The sequence below is a fragment of the Mirounga leonina genome, unplaced genomic scaffold (assembly GCF_011800145.1).
Source record: "Mirounga leonina isolate KUSES-001 unplaced genomic scaffold, KU_Mleo_1.0 Mir_53, whole genome shotgun sequence".
Classification (NCBI taxonomy): domain Eukaryota; kingdom Metazoa; phylum Chordata; class Mammalia; order Carnivora; family Phocidae; genus Mirounga; species Mirounga leonina.
Genome location: NW_023270807.1, coordinates 61,055,221 through 61,079,276, shown reverse-complemented (window position 1 = coordinate 61,079,276; position 24,056 = coordinate 61,055,221). Strand labels below are relative to the sequence as shown.

General features: G+C 37.1%; 1 protein-coding gene across 5 annotated transcripts in view; it reads left to right on the top strand.

Moving 5' to 3' along the window:
- The first annotated feature begins 752 nt into the window (after nt 1-752).
- HACE1 (HECT domain and ankyrin repeat containing E3 ubiquitin protein ligase 1) overlaps nt 753-24,056 on the top strand; it is a 98,646-nt gene continuing 75,342 nt past the window's right edge. For 2 of the 5 annotated variants that reach the window (XM_034991673.1, XM_034991670.1), the window contains exons 1-5: nt 753-1,044; nt 6,737-6,791; nt 8,385-8,474; nt 9,235-9,339; nt 14,248-14,323. In XM_034991673.1, the coding sequence (XP_034847564.1) occupies nt 969-1,044; nt 6,737-6,791; nt 8,385-8,474; nt 9,235-9,339; nt 14,248-14,323 (402 nt within the window). In that variant the 5' untranslated portion in view covers nt 753-968. Of the gene's footprint in view, nt 1,045-2,847; nt 2,891-6,736; nt 6,792-7,873; nt 7,963-8,384; nt 8,475-9,234; nt 9,340-14,247; nt 14,324-24,056 lie in introns of all 5 variants that reach the window. The other 3 variants (XM_034991672.1, XM_034991671.1, XM_034991674.1) reach the window with 3 other exon arrangements.

The following is a 24,056-nucleotide window of genomic DNA, read 5'->3' as shown; positions in this document are numbered from 1 at the left end:
CTCATTTCCTCATGATTCATTTCTTCCACACTTTGTTGGTATTGTCAAATTTTTTTGCAACTCACAAAAGTCTGGATTCCCCACTGGGATCTGTTATCACCTTGACGCTTCGGCACTGTACCAAAGAAACCATAATTTTCTTTCAGGGTGTCATCATCTATATCTTCCTTAAAGTTTCTTCTTTTTGTCAGGTGGTAAGTATGGGAGTACAAGACACAAGATAGAGTGGTGTTTTGCCCTCATGAAGTCACCCAAAAGGGGAGACAAATAATTAAGCTACTTGCAGTGAGAGAAAATGTGTATTCTACTTTGCATTTGTTTGAGTTTATTCTTTTTTAAGTTTGACATATAAAAATATACTCTTTCAGCAGTTCATGCATCTGGAAAACAAATGTACCCAAACTAGAATGAAGAAGAGGATGGATTTATTTTAAGAACAACTGTGCAAAACCCCAATCTGCTATATAAGAGAGTGACAGAATTAAAAGAAGCTGCTCCTCTCCTGTACAACTTTGGCGGGCCGGAGAGGGCGTGGGGCCACACAGCAAGTCTCTCCTCGAACTTGGGGGTACGCCCAGTCTCGGCCTCGCTTGCCGCACTCATTTCTCTACCACGGCGTCTGCGTCGTCTGGGCGCGGAGCCACCGGCGCACCCAGCGTGGCCCCGCCTCAGGCGCGCGAGTCCGCCGGCTCTGAACTACTGTTCCCAGAAGGCCGTGCGAAACCGGGAGGGAAGCGGCGGCAGTGGCAGGAAGGGCGCGAGCGGCAGCGGCGGGTGTCCCGTCAGTGGTCGGTCCGGCAGTCCCTGACCCCCGGCGGAGGACGCGGCCTTGAGCGGCCCGTGCAGCTCCGGGCGTTATCCGGGGCGAGCCGGTGCCTCCGCCCGCCGAACGGGCCCGGGGCGGGATGTAGGGTGTTAGGCGCGGAGGCCGCCGGCGCGGCGGGGTGGGCGCGGAGGGCGCGCCGAGGATGGAGAGAGCGATGGAGCAGCTCAACCGCCTGACGCGCTCGCTGCGCCGCGCGCGCACAGTCGAGCTGCCCGACGGTGAGCTGGGCGAGGGGTTAGGGGTGTCTGGGGCAGCCGTGGCGTGGCGGGGGCGGGGCTCGGGCTGCGGCGAGGTCGGGTGGGTAAGCTAACCCGAAGCCGAGAAAACGCCCACATTTACTTTCTTTAGCTGGGAGGGGCCAAGCTGGAACCCCGGCTACCCCTCTACCGCTGCTCCCACCAAGGCAGGTGGGAGTTTGCTGGAGGGTCTGGGTTCTGCGGGCCCCGGTGCTGGAAGAAGCAGGGCAGAAGCATCTCCCGGGTGTGGATCTGGGGTTTTGGCAAAGGGGCAAAAATATCAGTCGGATGGCGGAGACCCGGATTCAGAAAACATTACAGTTGTGGGTCATTGTACAGTCGTTGCTAGCCGGGGCTAGAGAGATGCACCAAAATAGTATTTCTATTTTAAGCTGCAGAGCGGGAGTTAAGTAGCCTTTCTTTTCTTTTCGGAAATGGAGAGTACTGTATTTTGATATTTTGACAATAAACAGACAAATAAAAGGGTGTTAAATATCAAGTATGTACTCTTAAAGTACTGTGCGTGTGTGTATTTATACACTTTGAAATTATGCCTGCCTGTCTTCATTTATTCGTCAGACATAAGTGTGGGTTGGGGACCTTCCACAAAGAGGAATAAGGCATGATCCTTGTAGTTCAGGAATTTTAGTTCATTGTGCCAGGGTTTCTTTAGAACAGGCAAAGAAAGCACTAGCAATAAAGAAGGTGAGAAATAAAGCCGTTTTGTTTGCAGCCTCACGAATTGCTACGTTTTAGTGGCAGTGGGATATGGCCTTGCTGCCTCTAGGAGGCTTTCCGTTCCATTTGCCCGAGAGAAGGTGTAGGAGGTTAAGGCTGGAGATATATATATATTTTTTAATGCATTGTATTAGTGTATCTTTAATTTTTCAAAACTTTCTTTGAATTGCTGCTGGAGAGGTGATTTGTAGGTTATAGGAGACGTTAGGAGAGAGCCATCTAATAAATGTGGGAATGGGAACTTTGTGGATAATTTTCATGAAAAAATTTCCCCCTAGTCTCTATTTAGGATTAAGAATAGGGATGATTTATGTGATTTTCTGAAAAATAATTTTCTACTTGGTACTTTGCTAGTATGAAGTAGTTGACTGAAAATAATTATGATTTTAGTAACTATAGACTTCCAGCTTGAACTTCTTTCTGTGTTTTCTTTCCAACTTTTACCTTTGCGTCCATTTCTTAAGTGCTGTCCTCATTCATTTTCCACAAATTATTGGTATAGGTTAGTGAAGAACACAGCGTGCAGTTTCATTGACTTGGCAATTGTGTTGCTTAGTTTATATCCCACTATTTTTTACAGAAATATGATTTAGAAGACCTTGATAATGTTTCCTGGTCTTAAAATTAAGTGATATATTTTCATTGTAGAAAATTTCAAGAAGAAAAATTCAAAAATTGGTTATTCTACCACTCAGTAATAAACAATGTTAGTATTTTATTTCCTTCTATTATTTTTTTCTGTCTTTCTCTACCAAATTAAGATCATACGGTATATGGTCTATTATTTTGCTTTTAGAAAACATCACTTTTAAAATACCTTTAAATATGCCTAATAACCTTTCAGCTTTTCATAGGATACATGTAACAAATACTGAATTTAATTTTTGTTTTGATAATAGATTTTATGAGGAGCAGCTTTGTAGTTTTTAAGTCTTAGTCTTTCTCTAAGTCTTTCCTTAGGATTAGTAAGTGGAAGAAGAATTATAGATCTAATTATGTCAACATTTGTAAAGCTCTGAGTATCAGCCTCTCAACTTACTTTTTTAGAAGGTTCCACCAACAGTCTTGAGAGTCCCTGGAAACTAGAATAGTAAGTAAAAATGAAACATTGTCCCATATTGCTAGGCAAAAGTGGCATCTTGGCTTTCATTTGTTTTTTTTTTTTAATTATAATGAATTTGCTCATCTTGTTTCTTTAATTTGTCTTGGTCCCTAAGTTCTGATAGATCTTTCTTTTTGAATTCTCTGAGATTCGCTCTTTCAAGTGCGTATGTGTATGTGTTATAAAAATCTAGTTATAAAAATCCAGATTGTTGGGCTTGCATTTTAAAGACTGCACAAAAGTTCTGAGATCTCTCTAAATTTAGGAAATATTCAGATACTTATTTTGCCATGTTAGAATTCACTGATTAATAAGCATCTGATTGGAACACATTACTAAGGTTAGAAAGTTTTTAATCAGCTTTTACTCTAAAATTAACTTTGTTGCATAGGATTAAACTGCAGATTTGATTGACTGAATTGGATTCTGGTAGAGCACATTTATATTTCTTTGGGATGATGAAAACCTGAGTATTACCACCAAGTATTATCACTAAATAATGGAGTGCAGGTTGTTGAGTCATCCTAGGCAGGGCTAACATAGGAATATTCTTGTGAGAGAGGAAGTGAAGAGAAATAAATTACTCTAGGGATATGGATTCTCAGTGGACTTTAAAAATTGGTTTATATTGTTTGATTATGTGGAAAAAATAGTCTTAAATTACTGAATTTACAGTGAATGTAGCTTGTTTCATAAGATAATGGAACTTGAGCCCATATTAGCATATATTTGAGTGATGATGAGGGTGATAATCAGTTTTTAAAAAATTGTTCCCATTTGATGGTTTAAAGAGAAATAGTATATGTTATAATGAATCTGAGCTCCCTGTTCTTCAAGGTTTTCCTTTTAGTTGTAGAGTTCTGGAACTTTATCAACTAATCAAATGGCCAACATATCTGAAAAAGTGAGAGATTAAACTTTTTTTTATCACTCTGGAAGATTTTAATTATATACCTAGTTCTTAAGGTGTCTTCCTGAGCGTGGAGAAGGAAGCAAGTGAGAAAAAATTTTATTCTCTTCTTTCATAGTATACCTTTTCCTGGATAGTCTCCTTGTAGCATCATAGTTGTGGTTTTATTTATTTCCTCATACCATTTGGTGTATGAGTTATATTTTTATAGGGTTATTTGTGAATTAAAAAGTGAGATATATATCTAAATTTTGTCTAAATAAACACCCTATTAAAACCCATGCGAACCTTATGAAGCTTATGCTCACTTAAAATTATGTACGAACTTGATTTATAAGTTTAAATTAAAAATAAGGGTCCTTCTTGTTTATGACTTTGCTTATTATGGAGAGACTTAATGAAATTGTCATGGCTTGGAAGTTCAGATGTTTATTGGGGCGTGTATCATATGAGAGAGAAAAAATGTTGCCATGCCCAGGGAGGCTTAAGTGCAGTATTTTGAAAAATACCGGTGACTCACGGTAGTTAATGAGAACAATTTATTGCAGTCAGCATTTTAAAAAAGGAAATAGAAGAGAATAAAACAAATTAGAGGGGTGCCTGGGTGGCTCAGTCGTTAAGCGTCTGCCTTCGGCTCAGGTCGTGATCCCAGGACCCTGGGATCGAGCCCCGCATCGGGTTCCCTGCTCAGCGGGAAGCCTGCTTCTCCCTCTCCCACTCCCCCTGCTTGTGTTCCCTCTCTCACTGTGTCTCTCTCTGTCAAATGAATAAATAAAATCTTTAACCCCCCCCCAAACAAAAACAAATTAGAATGTTTTGCACATAAAAGACTATTGTATTGTAGACCTTTTGGATACTATATGTAGTATACTGGGTGTACTGTAAGATTTTTATTGTGTGGGCTCTGGAATCAGCCAGGTTTGAGTTCAAGCTTAACGACTTAGTGCCACCATCACACAGCTTGTTACTTAATTTAGTGCTCAGTTTTTTTGTTTGTAAAATGGGGATAATAATAGTACCTACTTCATAAAGTGGTTATGAGGATAAAAGAGATGATGCATGTAAAGCATTTAGAACAGTGCCTGTAAGATAATGGTTTAAAACATGTGGGCTGTTAGGACTAGGATTTTTTTTTTTTTTTTTTTTTTTGTAGTAAAAGAGTTGTTGCCTCTGCATGCTGAAACTTCAGAATAGTTCTACTAGGACTAAATTGCTTTTCATGAATATACTTACAAATAGTGAAGTAATGAACAAAGATGTGAAGAAATGTTGATAACTTTTTTCCTTCTTTTTGGTATATATTTCTTCAGTATATATTTCTAAATCTATAAACTGCTTTATTCAAACATAACCACAATACTATTGGTAGAGCCAGCACAAATGACAGTGATTTTTATTATCATCAAGTCCCTATTGAGTTTTCTTCTCCGAGAAACATCCTCTTACAGTTGATTTGTTTGGATCAGTACCCAGAGTCCACATATTATTACTTGGTTGATCATCTCTTAAGACTCTTTTAATGATAACAATTCCCCTTTTTTCTTCTTTTGATAAAACTTTTTATTTTTAAGTAATTTAAGACTTACAGAAAGGTTGCATAAATAGTACAGAGTTCCCATGCATCCTTCTCCCAACTTCCCATAATGTTCACATTTTGTTACAACCATAGTACACTTATCAAAACTAAGGAATTAACATTATCATAATACTATTAACTGCATTACAGACTTTATTAAAATTTCATGAGTTTTCTCACTAATGTCCTTTTTCTAATTAGCATCCAATCAAGTTACTACGTTGCATTTAGTCATCCATGTTTCCTTAGCCTCCCCACACTGTAATAGTTCTTCAGACTTTTCTTGGCCTTGAGACTTTTTAAGAGGACTGCTTGGGTATTTTTGTGGAATTCCCCTTAATTTGGGTTTGTCTGATCTTTTTTCTATTCCTGGTGGATCGTATCAGAGGCTACATGATATTACATGATATCAATATGTATTATATCTGGTGACATTATCCTTTATCAGTTGATCAAGGTGGTATCTGCTGGGTTCTCCACTGTAAATTTACTGTTTCCCTTTGTAATTAGTATTTTGGGGAGATACCTTGATACTATGCAAAAACTTCCTCCTAAAACTTTAATTTTAGCATTGGCATTAATGTTTTAAGAGTTGTTAGAGTTACTTCTCTGTAAATAACTTAAAAAAAACCCATAAACCTCTAAAATGCATTGAATTGAGATGACCATTAGTAATATATAAAAATAAATCCAAACAAAGCTGAAATTTATATAAGTATAGTCCAATATCATAGATATTGTTGACTTTTAACCTTTTCTTTTGGATCATATTTCTGTGAGCTTCATAAAAGATATGAAGGAAAATGTGCGTAAGTGTAAAGTAATGTGGAAAAGTAAGATTTTAATGCTGTTTTGTAAAAGCTTCTAAAATAATTCCCTTTGTTATAATATTGTCAAGAAGCAAGTATTATGTATATTTAATGTTTAAAAATTATTTTAGCATATATATATATCTATAATCGCTATATATGCTTAAAATTCCCCCAAACTACGTGTAAGTTTGATAAAACATGAACTCGGTAAACACTTTTTTGGAAGTAAAAGAAGTTTCTGTTGTTAAAGCTACGGAAAATACTAGGTCTCATTTTCCCCATCAAATCCAGAAGCTAAGCACTTTGGTGATGATGTAAAGGGGTCTAGCATTAGGATAAGAAATTCTGCATTGTTGCAGATTTTGAAATGCCTCTGGTATTCCACACTATCTTTAATCTTTCTCCTCTTCTCACTTTTTATATGGAATTAGGAAAACTCTGAGGTAGTTTTAAGTTTCACCCTTTGGAAAAACATAGGACATAAATTCTTTTTCTGTTTTTTGTTTAGTTTTTGTTTTGTTTTGTTTTTTACTCAGATAATGAAACTGCTGTTTATACATTAATGCCAATGGTTATGGCTGATCAACACAGGTGAGTGCCTATTTCAAATTTATGCTTTTTGTATAAATATAAAAAAGAAGGGCGTCTGGGTGGCTCAGTTGGTTAAGCATCCGATTCTTGATCTCAGCTCAGGTCTTGATCTCGGGGTCATGAGTTCAAGCCCGTGTTGGACTCCACAATGCATGTGGAGCCTACTTTAAAAAAGAAAGAAACAAACAAAACCTCTCAAAAACTAAAAAAAAAAAAAAAATACAAGAGAAGTATAAATTTACCTATGTTGTATACATATACATGCACAAACACAGTTTGGACATAGATGTTGTCCTGGGACATGCTGTTTAACCTCTTTTATAGTTTATTGTCTGTGAAATAAAAACCAAGATTTTCTAAGATCCATCTCAACTGTAAAATTCTATGGTAAGAGATGTTCTGAATGAATTATCAGTTATTAAGTCAGTTATTTGGTTGGTCACTGACAATTAGAACAACATTGTGATGGTTTCAGTTAGAGGTCACTACTGATCTTTATTGCAAAAGGTTAGGGCTGATGGAAACTTACTTCCTAATGTTCTGCTTTGATGTTCTTTTTATTGATGTAGTGTGGACACTCTTTACAGGGCGCATATGAGATACAGTTATCTGGCTGGGTGATGAGATGTTTATACTTGTAGCGGGCAGCTCTGCTGTGGTTAGCCATTGGGTAGTTGGTATAATAAGGTGACAAGGAAACTATTTTGAAACAAGTTTAAAATATAAATAATTTTTTGCTTTAAACTTCCTGTGTGATACAACTAAAACATGTTTAAATCTGATTTTTCTTTTTTTTTTTTTAAAGATTTTATTTATTTATTTGAGAGAGAGAATGAGAGAGAGAGAGAGCATGAGATGGGGGAGAGTCAGAGGGAGAAGCAGACTCCCCGCCGAGCAGAGAGCCCAATGCGGGACTCGATCCCGGGACTCCAGGATCATGACCTGAGCTGAAGGCAGTCGCTTAACCAACTGAGCCACCCAGGCGCCCTAAATCTGATTTTTCTTAATTGGCCAAAATTAATATAGGGAGGCTATACTTTTTGCAAGGGGAGCAGCTAGCCCAACTCTCTTTGTTTCTCAAGAATCTAGGGAGAACTGAAGCCAACTTAGGTATCTTCGGAGCAGATGATATAGATCAGCAGATGAGGAAACCTTCAACACCAGTTTATAGGTCAGTGCAGTTTTGTTTTTTGTTTTTTTTTAAGATTTTATTTGAGAGAGAGAGAGAGTGAGAGAGAGACAAAGAGAAAGAGCACAAACTGGGGGAGAGGCAGAGGGAGAACCAGACCCCCGCACTGAGCAGGGATCCTGATGTGGGGCTCCATCCCAGAACCCTGGGATCATGACCTGAGCCGAAAATCAGACACTTAACTGACTGAGCCACCTAGGCACCCCAGTGCAGTTGTTTTTTGGATGAAACTGTTGGCTACTATGCTGTGCTTAGAGAATAGTGCTTTGTTTTTTGACTGACTTGGGACAGAACTTTTTGGATAATTGGTTAGAGTAACTAAAGGGCAATTAACTTGAGTTACTATGTTTTTTAAAACTTTTTTTTTTTAACATATTGATTCTTTTAATTTTCTTTTGGCTTAGGTCTGTTTCTGAGCTACTATCAAATTCAAAGTTTGATGTCAATTATGCATTTGGACGTGTGAAAAGAAGCTTGCTTCACATTGCAGCAAAGTAAGAAGGAGGATATTTTGGATTAAAGTCTGGTCTAGCACAGTGATCAGTAAGCTTTGGATCAGTGTTGTCCCACAATAGTTATGGGAAGAGATGAGAATAGACTGCTGAACAGTTCTTTATTCTGTTTAGAGCATAGTGTGCTGTGTTTGCATTCTTTTTCTAGATACGTCAACCTTGAGATCAGACTCCAGTCTCACATCTACTATCTTAGCTTGTTCTAGGTCAGATCAGTAGTTTATCTTTCCTGGATGTACTTGAGAGAGTACATTCACTGAAAATTTTCTCTCATCCAACCAGTATGAAATTTTATATGTTAACTGCACATGAAGCCATTGGCTTTATATTTTTTACTTAGGTATGAGAATGATTTTAATCCATAATCTTCCAGTTACATATGTAATCAATCAATTAATTGATATCTAACTTCCTTTCAGGACTTAGGTAGATATGTTAAAATTAATTTTTCATAATGAGTTTGGCTTCTGGAAGGCCAAAGAATTGAGAGTACTATGTGGTTTCTTTTATGTATTAATACTTTATTTTGCTTTATTTGAACATCTCAAATACTTCATAGCTTTCATAGTAGAATGTACCTTCTTGAAAGTAGAGGATATTTACTATTTATGACAAGTTAAATCAAATTGTAGGTTAATAATGGACCTTAAAAATGTGTTTAATGGAGCTTTTTGTTTTTTTAATTGAGGTGTATGTCAACTGACTGTTGAATGTATCTGAACTGTTTTTAATATTGTTTTAGTTGTGGTTCGGTGGAATGCTTGGTCCTGCTATTAAAGAAAGGAGCAAATCCTAACTATCAAGATATTTCAGGTTGTACGCCCCTTCATTTGGCAGCTAGAAATGGGTAAATATTTTGTCCCTTGAGTAGCTTAAGTTGTATTATCAGTTATGACTGACAGTATTCAAGGCTTTGTGGATTTGGTGATTTTTTTTGACCAATATTTGCCTTGGGAAGAGGGTCGTGGGTCATTGTATTCAATATTTAAATAACTGTCATATTTAATAATTTATTAAATTGTTTACTAATATTTTTTCTTGAAAATATACTTAAGTTCATTTTTACTTGTATTATAATGATATTTTATTTTCTAAAAAGCATCATTGTCACCCTCTTTGTTTTGGTGTCCTTTTTCCTGCTCATTCTTTTTCACATCTATTTCCATACCTTATTTTCCAAATCACTTGTTCAGTTAATTTTATTAATGGAATTAAAGACGGAGTAAATATATTATACCCAGCTTATTTATATCTTTTTGAGAATGGGCTATACTGTAGTAAACTTTCTAAATTAGGGTAACTTACTCCTTTCAGTACCAAAACTTACCTTTCCTTTTAATTATGACAAAAAGTTTTCTAAATAAATAATGTATTTACTACCCTTCCTTTTGAAATTTTTTATTAAATAATTTTTCCCCTTATAATAGTGTTTCTAAAATGTAAATATATTTTTGCTTTTTCCTGATAACTCTGGTCTTCATTATGAACATCTTTATGTTATTCTATGCTGGTTTATTTTACTTTTATATTATATATATATATATATATATATATATATATATACATACACTTTTATATAATATATGTAATATAAAAAAGCTCTATTTACTTTTTTAAAGTTTTATTTATTTGAGAGAGAGAAAGAGAGATGCTTGAGAGATAGAGTAAAGGCAGAGGGAGAGAATATCAGACAGACTCCCTGCTGAGCATGGGGCTCCATCTCAGGACCCTGAGTTCATGACCTGAGTCGAAACCAAGAATCAGACACGTAACCAACTGAGCCTCCCAGGTGCTCCATTGTGTGGTATTTTAAACCCAACTATACTTTTTTATGGCTTTCTTTCTCACTTTTTTGTTGAGAATTTCAGATATCACATCTCTGTGTCTGCCTCTACTTACTACTATTTTTTACTATTTTTTTTTTTTTAAGATTTTATTCAGTTACGTGACAGAGAGAGAGAGCACACAAGCAGAGGGAAAGGGAGAAGCAGGCCTCCCACCAAGCAGGGAGCCCAGCACGGGGCTTGATCCCAGGACTCCGGGATCATGACTTGAGCCAAAGGCAGATGCTTAACCAACTGAGCCACCCAGGCGCCCCTGTTTTTTTATGTCTTAAAATTCTGTTGGACTGAGGGGTGCCTGGGTACCTAGGCTCAATCGGTTAAGCGTCCGACTCTTGATTTCGGCTTAGATCATGATCTCAGAGGCCTGGGATCGAGCCCCACATTGGGCTCCACACTCAGCAGGGAGTTTGCTTGAGATTCTCTCTCTCTCTCTCTCTCTGTCCCTCCCCCCCCATCTCCCCCTCCCCCCTCTCTTGTGCGGGAGTGTGTATGTGTGTGTGCTCTCTCTCTAAAATAAGTAAATCTTTAAAAAAAATTCTGTTGGACTGAGAAACCATACCAAATGGCTGGAATTATGTTTAAAATGAAAAAAGTAGTTTTTGACTCAGGGCTTGAAGAACTTATATTTATAAACATGTTTCAAATATATAAAAGTATATTCCTAGGGCACCTGGTTGGCTCAGTCAGTTAAGCTTCAAACTCTTTGATTTCGGCTCAGGTCATGGTCTCAGGGTCATGAGACCGCTTTTGGGCTCTGTGCTGGACATGGAACCTGCTTAAGATTCGCTCTCTCCCTCTCCCTTTGCTCCTACCCTATCTCTCCTTCCCCCTGTCTCTCAAAAAAAAGGTATATTCCTATGTCTCTTTTTTTTGTTTACTTTTTTTTTTTTTTAAAGATTTTATTTATTTGAGAGAGAGAGCATGAGTGGCGGGGAGAGAGGGGCAGAGGGAGAGGGAGAAGCAGACTCCCTAACGCACAGGGAGCCTGCTGCAGGGCTCAGTCCCAAGACCCCAGGATCATGACTTGAGTCGATGACAGAAGCTTAACTGATGGAGCCACCCGTCTGCCCCTCTTCTTTTGATTACTCTTGAAAATATTTTTGTTTCTTGTTTTGACCTGAGATTCTAGGTAGTTGAGGGAGATGCCTGACTGAGATATGGGGCTAAAATTGTGTACTGCATCATTCTGAGACCAAATTTTTGCATACAAGGATTAAAGTGGAACCAAAAATAAAAGAACCATAGTGATATCTAGGTTGGACAGGGAAAAGGCATACTCCTTTGACCCTGTTTGGTCTGATCCAGTTCTTGATTTAGCATGTGAACCAGTTGTCCACTGTTCTGATAGGTAACAAGGTAACAATGTGCTAATTAAACAACTATTTTTATAATAGCCACACTGGTGATGTTTGTAGGGTGTCACACCCAAGGTCATAGATCTTGTTGAATTCATTCCTTGCTGAATTGATCTCAGATCTAGATACGTTATCCCAAGGGTTGGTAAGCTAGTGACAAATCTCTTTCAAAAAGTTACACGTAGAAAAAAAGCTCAGTACTCTAGATCAACGACTGTAAGTGAAAGGAGAGATTGGTGCACAGTGGGGATAAAATGTCTATTGCCATTGTAGTCAGAGACTTAAGTCATTTAGGAGATCATTACTTTTTTTTTTCTAGTTTTGTTGAGCTATAACCAACAAAATTGTAAGATTTTTAAAGTGTACATCATTAAGATTTGATAGACATCTACATTGTGAAAGGATTCCTTTCATTTAGTTAGTAAACACATCCATCACTACTATCACCTTACATATTTATCTTTTTTTGGGTGGAGGTGTGAGAACATTTAAGTTGGAGACTTAATGTCTCCAAGAAATCGCTTGATTTACATGGCAAGTCAGTGAGGAGAGAAGGAATAAGAAGAGTTTGTAACCTTAACATAACATCTAATTTGGATACCTTTCTGTTTCTATAAAGATTGTGATATTCAATACTTGACTATTCTAGTTTTTGTTACTGGGTGCCTTGTACAACTTAGAGTGGCTCCATAAATGTTTACTGAGTGGCTTGAGTACATGTTACTCCTTGTAGCTTCTGATATTTTCAGAAATAGCTTTTTATTATAATTTCTTTATGAGTTCAAATTTGTCTAGGCTGAAGCGGAAGTCACAGGGGACTTATGCCCCTTTTGCTTGTCCATCCGTGTTTGGGAGTTTGTTTTTTGTTTTGCTCCCTCAGTTACCGTTAGATGAGTAGTAGAATTCTCCTGGCCTGCTTTATCATTCCTCTCATTAACTGGTAGTACTGGGTGCGCTGGTACTGAATTGCCCTCCTTCCCAGTAGAAGACCCATTGAGCTACCACAGAGCACTAGGATGATTTGCCCCTGTGTCATTTGGGTTACCATAAGCTTCCCGTAATTGTTGCAATATCTGGGCAGGAAAATAGTTGCTTCCTGTACAGGAGGATCCAGTGTTGCTCATGATTATATGAGATTGTTAAAAAAAAATAAAAGACTTCAGAATTGTTGTGTATTCTTAGGTTGCATGTTGGTCAGATTTGAAACACGATTTTTTTCTTTATATTTTGGGCTAGGTTGTGACCTCATAAAGGGCAGAGCCCATGTGTTAATTAATATTTTAGCTCTAATTCTTGGCAAAATAAGTGCTCATTTAGTGGATTGTTTTGACATCCTGAGATTCTATAAAATATCAATAATGATTGTTAAATGAGAAAAAAAGGATACATTTCTCATACTGCTGTCTGTCTTTTACAGTTCATTTTTGGTTTGGGAAGCATTATGGATTTTTGCTTTCCTTCAGCAGCTCCCTCTAAACACCTCCTTGGGACTATTTCCCTGGCCCATTTCCACCTAAGTGTTTGTTTTGGCAATAGGCAAATGGTCTAAGAGGCTCTTGAAGATGTTTTAGAAATCCAGCAATATGGGTATAGGCACACATACACATATTTTGAACAATGTATTCATTTTAATAGGGCTGTCTGGTCTGTTGTCTCAGGATTGTTGAAGATTTATTTCCTATGGTTTTCAGAACAGTTTATTAGATAAGCTTTATAAATGTTGAACTTACAAGTTTCTCAGAACTTTTTCTTTCTTTTCTTTGACTATAATGCTGATTTTAAATTACATTTAATTTCATTTCAGATACAAAAAGCAAAGCTAGAAAAGTAATTTGTTCCCTTTTAAAAAGATCTTTTCAGTTAATAAAAATTTTAGCTATTAACTTAAAGGATTGAATAATTAATAATCAGTCAATAAAGTTTTACTGAGTTCATTGAGAGCACCTAGCTATGCTTAATACTGAGTTTATTAAAGAAGTATACAATTCATGGCATGAGAAATTTTTTTTTTTTTTAAGATTTTATTTATTTATTTGACAGAGACAGCGAGAGAGGGAACACAAGCAGGGGGGAGGGGGAGAGGGAGAAGCAGGCTTCCGACGGAGCAAGGAGCCTGATGCGGGGCTCGATCCCAGAACCCTGGGATTATGACCTGAGCCAAAGGCAGACGCTTAACGACTGAGCCACCCAGGTGCCCCATGGCTTGAGAAATTTATGATCTAATTGAGTGAATGGTAACACATAAACATATATACTCTATTATATACTATCTATTTTGTATATAGCATATATAGTACTACAAATGTAGTATATCCATATGTTAATACTGTATATGTAACATATGGTATATAATACGCTATTACATATACACTGTTACATATTTTTTATATGTCACAGTTTTTTCATTTTATTTCAGATGTTAAAACATTTGTTTAAAAACCTATAGATTGATACTTGCCATCAACTAGTATTGAGTGTTGTCAATATTTCAGTAAAATAATTGTCATTGGCTTATTTTTCTTGTACCAGTTATCTCTGTCTCTTTTTTCTTTTCAGGCAGAAGAAGTGCATGAGTAAATTATTAGAATACAGTGCTGATGTCAACATTTGTAATAATGAAGGCCTTACAGCAGTAAGTGCTAAGAATTTATGTGAGAGCTTTAAAATACTTTTTAGAAAATAATATTGAAGGTGATAGTAATGCAAAGTGCAGTACAAATGTTTCTGCAGGTTACTTCTGTAGAAAGATTTGAGACATAGTTCTCTACTGTATTTATTAAGAGAAGTTATGGGTTCACTATGTTTCTCCTTTCTCCTTTTTGTTTGTGACCTTTCATTTATTTTGAAGCCTTTTTCCTCTAGCTTTTGTCACTGACTTTCAGGTGATTTTTTAGGAGCATGTTATGAGTTCATTATAGGAGAGCTATTTTTTATTATGTCCTTTAAAATTATTTTAATATGTACATTTCAGAAAAATTGGATGGCTAGGTAGAAAGGAAAAAGGTAATGAATGGAATGATCACTCACTATATCCTCTGCACTCAGAGATAATCACTGTTAATATTTTGGTCTATATCTTTCAGACTTGTTATATCTTACCTAAACTAGTATTTTTATCCATTTTGCTGTGTCACTTTCTTTTTAAAAATAAGTTAATATATTTTTGATCCATGTAGATGTTATTTGGAGGTAGTGTGGGATATTTCTGAAAAGATTGTTGAAATCCAAAAATTTTTTAAAAATTTATTTTTATTTTAATTCCAGTATAGTTAATATACAGTGTTATATTAGTTTCAGATGTACAAAATAGTGATTCAAGAGTTCTATACATGAAATCTAAAAATATTAATCATTATCATTATTTAATGGAGCTTTATTCATTTTAGAAGTAGATATAAAATAGAATTATGTGATTATTGAGAAATTATTTTGAAGTTGTGACAGAAGATGTTAAATTTTTTTTTTTTTAAGATTTTATTTATTTATTTGACAGAGATAGCGAGAGCAGGAACACAAGCAGGGGGAGTGGGAGAGGGAGAAGCAGGCTTCCTGCCAAGCAGGGAGCCCGATGCGGGCCTTCATCCCAGGACCCTGGGATCATGTCCTGAGCCGAAGACAGATGCTTAACGACTGAGCCACCCAGGCGCCCTGTGGATGTTAAATTTTATATATTAAATTTTACCTTCCTGTATGTGAGGTTACGCATGTATGAATTAAGTGGATGTTGAGAATCCTTTCATGATGCCTATCAAATCAATATGTTGTATCCTTTAAATATCCTACAATTTTGTCAATTATACCTCAATAAAGTTGAAATAATTTTTTATTAAGTTTTTAATTCTAATTCCAGTATAGTTAACATACAGTATTCTATTAGTTTCAAGTGTACACTATAGTAATTCCACAATTCTATACGTTATTAAGTGTCCATCATGATAAGTGTACTCTTAATCCCCTACACCTACTTCACCCATCCCCCCCCGCCCACCTCCCCTCTGGTAATCATTAGTTTGTTCTCTGTAGTTAAGAGCCTGTTTCTTGGTTTGAAAAAAAAAATTTTTTTTTTTTACCTTTCTTGGTAGTATTTGTAGATTCTGAATCTTTTAATTTGTGGATAAAGAATATTATTTACATACCATGCCAGTTTTCAAGGCTTTCTGACTAAAATGAAGGTGGGGATACTGGGCATAAAAAAACAGCTTCCCTAAGATTTGCTTTGTTCTCTGTGAATGACTTATTTAAGATAAAGAATAAGCTCAATCATTATTAATATGGAACCCACAATTCTTGTGATAATCTAGATTTTGTTTTATATATATGTGTGTGTGTGTGTATTAAGATTTTATTTATTTTTTTTGAGATAGAGAATGAGAGAGAGTACGAGCCGGGGTGCAGAGAGAGAGGGAGAAACAGGCTCCCCATTGAGCAGGGAGCCCGATGCGGGGCTTGGTCCCAGGACCCTGGGATCATGACCTGAGCCGAAAGCAGATGCTTAACCAGCTGAGCCACGAGTCGCCCTGATTTTTTAATATATTAACAACATAATGCCATCTGTTCTGTAAAGAAAAGCTGTAGAATGAATATTTACAAGATGCTTAGTGATATGCTACCTACTACTGAGGATTATAAAATTATGGAACTAACATAGACCTATCTTTAGGACACTATCTAGTATAGGCAAGATAAGATGTTCAATATTAACATAATCTAATCACATAAATTTTTATCTGCTAACTTCTCACTTTCACTCCTGAACTTTAGGAGAAGTAGAGTAGAAAAGTTTTTTACCTAAAATATTATTAATGCATCTATTTAAAGAGTCAAATGATTCTACAAAGCTTACTGTAGAAAAATAGTTTCTGCACTCTTTCTGCCTGGGACCAACCTTGGTGTTTTCTCCTATGGCCTGAATGGTATAGTGTGCTGCCTCCTCTTGGAAACTATTCTGGCCACCAACATGATTCTTCCTAGTCCCAGACCACCATGATGGAGTTAATTCAACAGCTGGGCCCATTGACCCGATCAGCTGAAGGAAGCTGGGATGGTGAAAACGTGTTGCTGCAGAACTGAATAGTTGCCACCAAACATGTGGGACAGTAAAGCCAATGGCTCCTGACTTGGAAGAAACTTTCAATGAGGAGCCAAGAGCCCCAGGATTTTTCTTACAAAAAGAGAGAACTGTTGAGTGCATGCTTTCTAGGCTGGTTATCCTCACAAAGGACTCCTCATATTTCTTCATTTGTTGTTTCAACAGGAATTTCTTGAATACCTACTATGGGCTAGGCACTTTGCTATTGTGGGATAGAGCCATGAATATGGTCCTTGTTGTCCCCAAACGTATAAGGAAGACAGGGAAGTTTTTTTTTCTTTCAAGTTCTTATTAAAGTTCAAGTTAGTTAACATTTAGTGCAGTGTTGGTTTCAGGAGTAGAATTTAGTGATTCATCACTTACATACAACATCCAGTGCTCATCACAAGTGCTCTCCTTAAAGCCCATTTAGCATGTCCCCTCACCCACCCCCCCTAGTTTGTTCTCTGTAGTTAAGAGTCTTTTATGATTTGCCTCCCTCCATGTTTTTATCTTATTTTTCCTTACAGGAAGACTGGAAAGTTAACAGGCAGTGGTAACACAGTGTAATGAATGTCAACATAGGAGAAGGAGATGCTATGGAAGTCTGGCAGGGGACCCATCCTCACTTAAGGCATTAGAAGAGGCATCCCAGGGACATATCACATGAGCTGAGGCCAGGACAAACAAAAGTTAGACTGGTTAAAGTGGTGGTTGTGGGGCTGGGGGGGGCGGGAAGAGAGTTCTGGCTCTACGGAATAGATTCGTGAATGCTTGGAGGTGAAAGAAGGCATGCTACATTAGAGTGGTGAGCTTAACTGGTGTTCAGGTACCCCAGGGGTTCATGGAGACTTTCCAAAGGTTTTTGGCATGGATAGTTACAGGGATCACTTTCCAGGTCTTTAGCTTCTAGATGTGCTTTTTTCCCCCAAGATGATGTGCTCAAGAACATCCTGCAGTAGAGAGCCTACCCTTCCCACATTCACCTTCAAAATCGCTCTCCCACCACTTTTTTTTTTTAAAGATTTTATTTATTTATTTGATAGGGGGAGAGAGAGTGAGAAAGCACAAGCAGGGGGAGCGGCAGAGAGAGAGGGAGAAGAAGGCTTTCTGCTGGGCAGGGAGCCCGACATGGTGTTTGTTCCCAGGACCCTGGGATCACAACCTGAGCTTAACCGACTGAGCCACCCAGGTGCCCTCTCCCACTGCTTTTTTTTTTTTTTTTAAAGATTTTAAAAATTTATTTGATAGCACGAGCACAAGCAGGGGGAGTGGCAGGCAGAGTGAGAAGGGTAAGCAGGCTCCCCACAGAGCAGGGAGCCCAATGCAGAACTTGATCGCAGGACCCTGGGATCATGACCTGAGCCGAAGGCAGACACCCAACCCACTGAGCCACCCAGGCGCCCCTCTTCTGCTGCTTTTTGAATGAAGTACATTTTATGCTTATCCATCCTGAGTATTACTAAGGCACATTGTCTAGGATGGCCTGGGGATAGTGACAAGCAAAAGAACAATTCAAAGTATTGGTGTCGGCAAAGGCTGTCATTCAGTACCATAAACCATAAAATCATGGTAGGATTTCGTAGACTTTTCCCTGCCTTATACATATTGCTTTTAGGGGTAAGGTCATTAGACTTAACTCGGTTTGTTCTGAACTCAGCAAAATTATAAAAGTGAAGAGGTGGGAGTGATGGAATATTTGGTTGGCGATGCCGCCTATATCATCCCCCAACAACTGTCAGAGAATTCATTGCCTCTAACAGAGATCTACAAGAACAAAGAAAAGAACATTAGTAAAAAAATACTGCAGGCAATGTTGACTTAATCAGGGTGAGACATGTATCTTACCTATCTGTATCAGGACAAGGGAGGAAATAGGCAGTGACTGCTAATGGTAGTGGGTTTCTTTTTGGGGAAATGAAAATGTTCTAAAATTGATTATGGTGATGAATGCGCAACTGTGAATATACCAAAACCGCTAAGGTGTATATTTTAAATAGATGGATTGTATGGCATTTGAACTGTATGACATTATACCTCAAATAAATACACATCTGTATTGTGATCCCACCCCACAAAAAGGACATATTCTCTTGACTTTCTTCCTCAGGCTCTATAAACTTGTAACTGTAGTTAGCTCTTCTCAACTATTTTAATAGATGTAAAAATACTGTTTCCTTACATCTAAATAACATGCTAGTATTGCTATTTTTTGATTTTTCAGTTTTAGGCATCACCAATTGACTTTATGGAAGATAAGGTTATTTGCTCTCTTTTTCAGCCCCACCTCCCCTTATCCCATCATGTACAATCACATTTCCCTCACACCTTTCCAATATAGTTGTAATTTTAATTAGATCATTTTTCAGTATTTTGATTTTTAAAAAATTATATACATACTGTTCATAGTTAGGCCAAATAGTTTGCTATAGTTACTTTATTACATAGCATTTTGATTTTCATGTAGTTAATAATGGCATTCTAAAAAAATTGAGATAATTTTACATTCATATGTACCGGTAAGAAATAATACAGAGGAATGCCCTCTATATATTGCCCAGTTTCCCTCAATGGTCACATTTTACAAAACGATAGTATAATATCATGGCCAGGATATTTATACTGATATAATTTGTCTTGTTCCAATTGCCCCAGTGTTACGTGTTTATTTGTACCCAGTTTTATCTGTGTGAGTCTATGTATAGTAAGTTCTATACAGTTTTATTACCTGTATAGGTCCATGTGTCCACTACTATAGTCAATATTCTGAACATTTCCAACTCTACAAAGATGTTTTGTGTTGTTCTTTTATAACCACACCTTTCCTCCCCTTCACCCCATGCCTAACCCTTGGCAACCACTAATCTCTTCTCCATTTCTAAGATTATGTCTTTTTAAGAATGTTATATAAATTGAATTATATTGTATGGAACCTTTTAGGATTGGCTTTTGTACATTCATCATATTCCATGGAGATTGACGTAGGTTACTGTATGTATCAATAGTTTGTTCCTTTATATTGCTGACTGGTATTCCTTGGTGTAGAGGTACCATTGTTGGTTTAACCATTTACCTGTTGAAGGACATCTGGGTCATTTCCTGTTTGGGGCTATCTTGAATAAAGCTGCTATAAATGTAAACAGTGTACAGGTTTTTGTGTGGATGTAAAACTTTTCATTTCTCTAGAATAAATGCCCAAGAATGAAATTGCTGGGTTGTATCGTAGTTTCATGTTTAGTTTTAAAATGTACTACCTAACTTTTCCAGAGTGCCTGCAACATTTTATACTCTGAGCAGCAATATATGAGTCATCTAGTTTTTCAGCATCCTCACCAGCATTTGATGTTGTTACTGTTTTTTATTTTAGCCATAATACGTGTGTAGTTGCTATCTCATTGTGGTTTTAATTTGCATTTGCCTAATTGACATCTTTTCATGTGCTTTTTTGCTATCTGTGTATCTTTTTTTTTCTTTTTTAAAGTTTTTATTTAAATTCCAGTTAGTTAAGCTACAGTGTTATATTAGTTTCAGGTGTACAATATAGTGATTCAGTGCTCATTACAGTAAGTGTACTCCTTAATCCCTATCACCTGTTTAACTCATCCCCTTACCCACCTCCCCTCTGGTAGCTGTCAGTTTCTGAATCTGTTTCTTGTTTTGCCTTCCCCCCCCTCCTTTCCCCTCTCTTTTTTTTTTTTGTTTCTTAAATTCCTCATATGAGTGAAATCATATAGTATTTGTCTTTCTCTGACTGACTTATTTCACTTAGCATTATACTGTCTAGCTCCATCTGTGTTACTGCAGATGGCAAGATTTCATTCTTTTTTTTATGGCTGAGTAATATTCTCTTATGTATATATATCACATCTTTATCCATTCATCAGTTGATGGACACTTGGGCTGTTTCCATAGTTTGGCTATTGTAGATAATGCTGCTATAAACATTGGGGTGCATGTATCCCTTTGAATTAGTATTTTTGTATTCTTTGAGTAATTTTGCTATCTGTATATCTTTCTATGTGAAAGGTTGATTCATGTCATTTGCTCATTTTTTAATTGGATTACTTTTAACTCTTGAGCTGTGAGAGTGCTTTATATACTGATGATACGGGTCCTTTATCAGGTATGTGATGTGCAAATATTTTCTTCTATCTCTAGTTTGCCATTTTAATTCTTTTTTTTAAATTTTATTGTGTTATGTTAATCACCATACATTACATCATTAGTTTTTGATGTAGTGTTCCATGATTCATTGTTTGCATATAACACCCAGTTCTCTGCCATTTTAATTCTTTTTTTTTTTTAAAAGATTTTATTTATTTATCTGACAGAGAGAGAGAGACAGTGAGAGAGGGAACACAAGCAGGGGGAATGGGAGAGGGAGAAGCAGGCTTCCTGCCAAGCAGGGAGCCTGATGTGGGACTTGATCCCAGGACCCTGGGATCATGACCTGAGCCAAAGGCAGACGCTTAATGACTGAGCCACCCAGGCGCCCCTCTGCCATTTTAATTCTTAACAGGATCTTTTGTATAAAAGTTTTCAGTTTTGATGAAGGCCAGTATATCAGTTTTTCCTTTTATGGATTATGCTTTTGGTATCAAATTAAAGGACTCTGTCTAACTCTAGATCTGGAAGATGTTTTCAGATTTTTTTTCTAAATTTTTATTATTTTATACTTTACATCTAAATCTATGATCTATTTTGAGCTAATATTTGTGTAAGATGTGATGCTTAAGTTGAGGTTCATTTTTTATTTTAAGATTTTATTTATTTATTTGTCAGAGAGAACACAAGCAGGGGGAGCGGCAGGCAGAGGGAGAAGCAGGCTCCCTGCTGAGCAAGGAGCCTAATGTAGGACTCGATCCCAGGACTCTGGGACCTGAGCCTGAAGGCAGATGCTCAACCAACTGAGCCACCCAGGCGTCCCTTTTTTTGCTCATCAAGTCCACTTACTCGAGCACTGTTGTTGAAAAGTCTATCCTTCCTGCATGAAATTGGTTTTTCATCTTTCTCAAAAATCTATGGGGCATATTTATATGGACTTTTTTCTGGGTTTTTAATTCTGTTTCAGGGATCTATGTGACTGTCCCTTTGCCAATACCACAGTTTGGATTACTGTAGCTATATACTAAATAGTAAGCCTTAATATCTGGTTGAGTAATTCCTCCCACTTTATTTTTCTGTGTCAGGATTATATTAGCTATTCTGGTTTCTTTGCCAGAAATTTATAGATAGAATAAACTTATTTATAGAATAAACTTGACTATGACAAAAAAACCTTGCTGGGATATTTACTGAGATTGTATTAAATATAGATCAGTTTGAGAATTGATATCTTTACTGGAAACACAGTATGTCTCCTCATTTATTTAGGTCTTTGATTTCTTTTTGTAAATGAAATTTTACCTCTTGTACTGTTCACCATACAGATCTTGTGCATGTTTTAAGTGTATATGTATAGCTAAGTTTCATTTTCTTTGGAGCAATACTGAATAGTAGTATGTTTTTAATTTTGGTTTCTGCATGTTCACTGATAGTTTGTAGAAATGCGATTCCTTTTTTGTGTATTTATCATGTATTCTTGTGACCTTGCTGAACTCACGTATTAGTTCTAGGAGTTTTTTATAGATTCCTTAGGGTTTTCTATGTAGACGGTCATGTCATCTGCAAATAGAGATAATTTTATCTTTTCCTTTCTAATCTCTAGGTCTTTGTTTCTTGTCTTATTGCAGCTTAAATTTTTTTTAAAACTTTTCTAAGTACTTATTATTAATTCATTGTGAAACTTTATCTGAGCTTTGTAAATATCCTCATAAGTATTCAGTGTCTTTCATCTTCTTGATTAATTTTGAAAGGAGTCTTTTATGGAGACTTCTGTCCTCTCTAAGCTGGTTTGGGTGATTTCTAGGCCTCCTTCACAGTTTTTGTTTAGAATATCTCTTCATCATCCTGGAGATTTCTTTTGCCTTTCTCTTGTTTTGGGTTCTTTTTTATATGGATTCTGTGTCTGCCTTTGCAGATAACTATTCTGTCACTTTGCTGGAGCACATTTTCCAGTAGTTAACTGACAAAGAGTTAATGGGAAGTAAATTCGTTTATACTTCGCATTACTTGAATTTTGAGTCTGATTATGTAATCATTAATAATGAGTTAGCTGGTAATAAGATTCTGGGCTGCACATTGTTTTCCCTTAGAATTTTGAAAACGTTGCTTCATTGTCTTCTAGCTTTCAGTTTTGAAGTTTGGTGCCATTTAGATTTTTTTTTTTTTTTAATTATTTGAGAGATGGAGAGAGTGTTTGCATGGGGTGGGGGAAGGGCAGAAGAAGAGGGACAGAGTCTTTTTTTTTTTTTTTTTTAAAGATTTTATTTATTTATTCATGAGAGACAGAGAGAGAAGCAGAGGGAGAAGCAGGTTCCCAAGGAGCAGGGAGCCCGATGCGGGACTCGATCCTAGGACCCTGGGATCATGACCTGAGCCGAAGGCAGACCCTTAACCATCTGAGCGACCCAGGTGCCCGAGAGAGTCTTTTTTTAAAAAAAAAAATTTATTTATTTGACAGAGAGGGAGAGAGCATAAGCAGGGGGAGTGGCAGGCAGAGGGAGAGGGAGAAGCAGTCTCCTAGCTGAGCAGGGAGCTGTTGGGCTCATTCCCAGGACCCTTGGGATCATGACCTGAGCCGAAGGCAGCCGCTTAACCGACTGGGCCACCCAGGCGCCTGAGGGAGTCTTAAACAGACTCCTCACTGAGCACAGAGAGGGATGTGGGGCTCGAGCTCATAACTCTGAGATCAGGACTCAAGCCAAAACCAAGAGTTAGATGTTTAACCGACTGCACCACCCAGGTGCCCCACCATTTAGATTCTTGACTCTTTATGAAACCTGTTGTGTTTTTCCTTTTTAGAAACTTATTGAACCTACTTTGTCTTTAGAGTTCTAAAATTTTAGGATTATAGGTCTAGGTTTGGTTTAATTATATCCATTTGGCTGGGTAATGCTGAGGTGTTATCCTGGAAGCTCATGTAATGGGAACTCAGGAAAAATTTTCGTAAAATACTTCTTTGATGATTTCAGTCTTCTGTTTTGCCTGTTCTCTCCTTTTTGAATTCCTGTTATTTGAATATTGGACCTCTTGGGCTAACCTTTTAATTTTCTTACCTTTTCTCTTGTTTCTCCCATTTCTTTGTCTTTTTGTGCTTCTTGGAAGGCTTCCTCAATATTCTAAATCTTTTTTGAGTTTGCATATCTCTGTCACAGTATTAAGTTCCAGGAGTTTGTTTGCTTTTCATTGTCCTTTT